This window comes from Bison bison, unplaced genomic scaffold (genome assembly GCF_000754665.1).
Source record: "Bison bison bison isolate TAMUID 2011002044 unplaced genomic scaffold, Bison_UMD1.0 scf7180017846162, whole genome shotgun sequence".
NCBI lineage: Eukaryota > Metazoa > Chordata > Mammalia > Artiodactyla > Bovidae > Bison > Bison bison.
In genome coordinates this window covers 6,781-7,504 of record NW_011476735.1, presented here as the reverse complement: position 1 = coordinate 7,504, position 724 = coordinate 6,781, and the positions used below count along the sequence as shown (strand labels likewise).

At 68.5% G+C, this 724-nt stretch overlaps 1 protein-coding gene across 1 annotated transcript in view; it reads left to right on the top strand.

Annotated features, from left to right (window-relative positions):
* Window positions 1-724, top strand: part of SNAPC4 (small nuclear RNA activating complex, polypeptide 4, 190kDa) — a 22,856-nt gene that overhangs the window by 16,512 nt on the left and 5,620 nt on the right. The window contains exons 17-18 of the mRNA XM_010838754.1: window positions 1-29; window positions 256-302. Coding sequence (XP_010837056.1) covers window positions 1-29; window positions 256-302 — 76 coding nt within the window. The remainder of the gene's footprint in view (window positions 30-255; window positions 303-724) is intronic.

Sequence of the window (724 nt, the reverse complement as noted above, 5' to 3'; positions counted from 1 at the left end):
GCTGGAGCTCCGAGGGGCTGCTGGGCAAGGTGGGTTCAGGGTGCAGCACGCCCCTGCCCGGGGGTCACCGGGGCTGCGCCCAGTGGCGGCAGCGGCCTGGGTGTGGGGCAGAGGCCTCCCCATTGCACGTCACGGCGCCCGCTCCTGGCCCCTTCCCTGAGAGCTGCCCTGGACAGCTGCTGACTCCCTGGAGGCCGGCCCCCTCCGTCTCCCCAGCTTGCTCGCTTTCTCTTTTTTTTTTTGCCCCATTCACAGCCTGTGGGATCCTGGTTCCCAGGAGTTGAGTCCGGGCTCGAGCTGTGAGAGCGCAGAGTCCTCACCCCAGGCCCTGCCAGGGAATCCTCCAACTCATTGGCCCTCAGCGCCCCAGGACAGAGCTGTTGGATGGCCTTAGGGACACACCGCCCTCCTCTGAGGCCACCTTACTGCAGGGGCCGTTTTCCTAGCAGCCTGGGTGCAGGGTGCTGTGTGTGCCCAATGGCAGCCAGCTTCGTTGGGGGTGGCTGTTCAGGGCACCCCTGGGGACGGGGCCGTGGGTGCTCGGGACAGGCCTAGCTGCTGGTGCCAGCCACAGCGCCCCAGGCCGCCAGGACCATCCTGACCCCTGCCACCCGCCTGTCTCCCCTCCCTGCCCCTCCCTGCCCCTCCTGGCCTGGGTGTCCCCCCGCCCTCTGGCTCCCGGCGTAGAGTAGAGGAGTAGAGGACAGTGCGGGCAGGCACATGG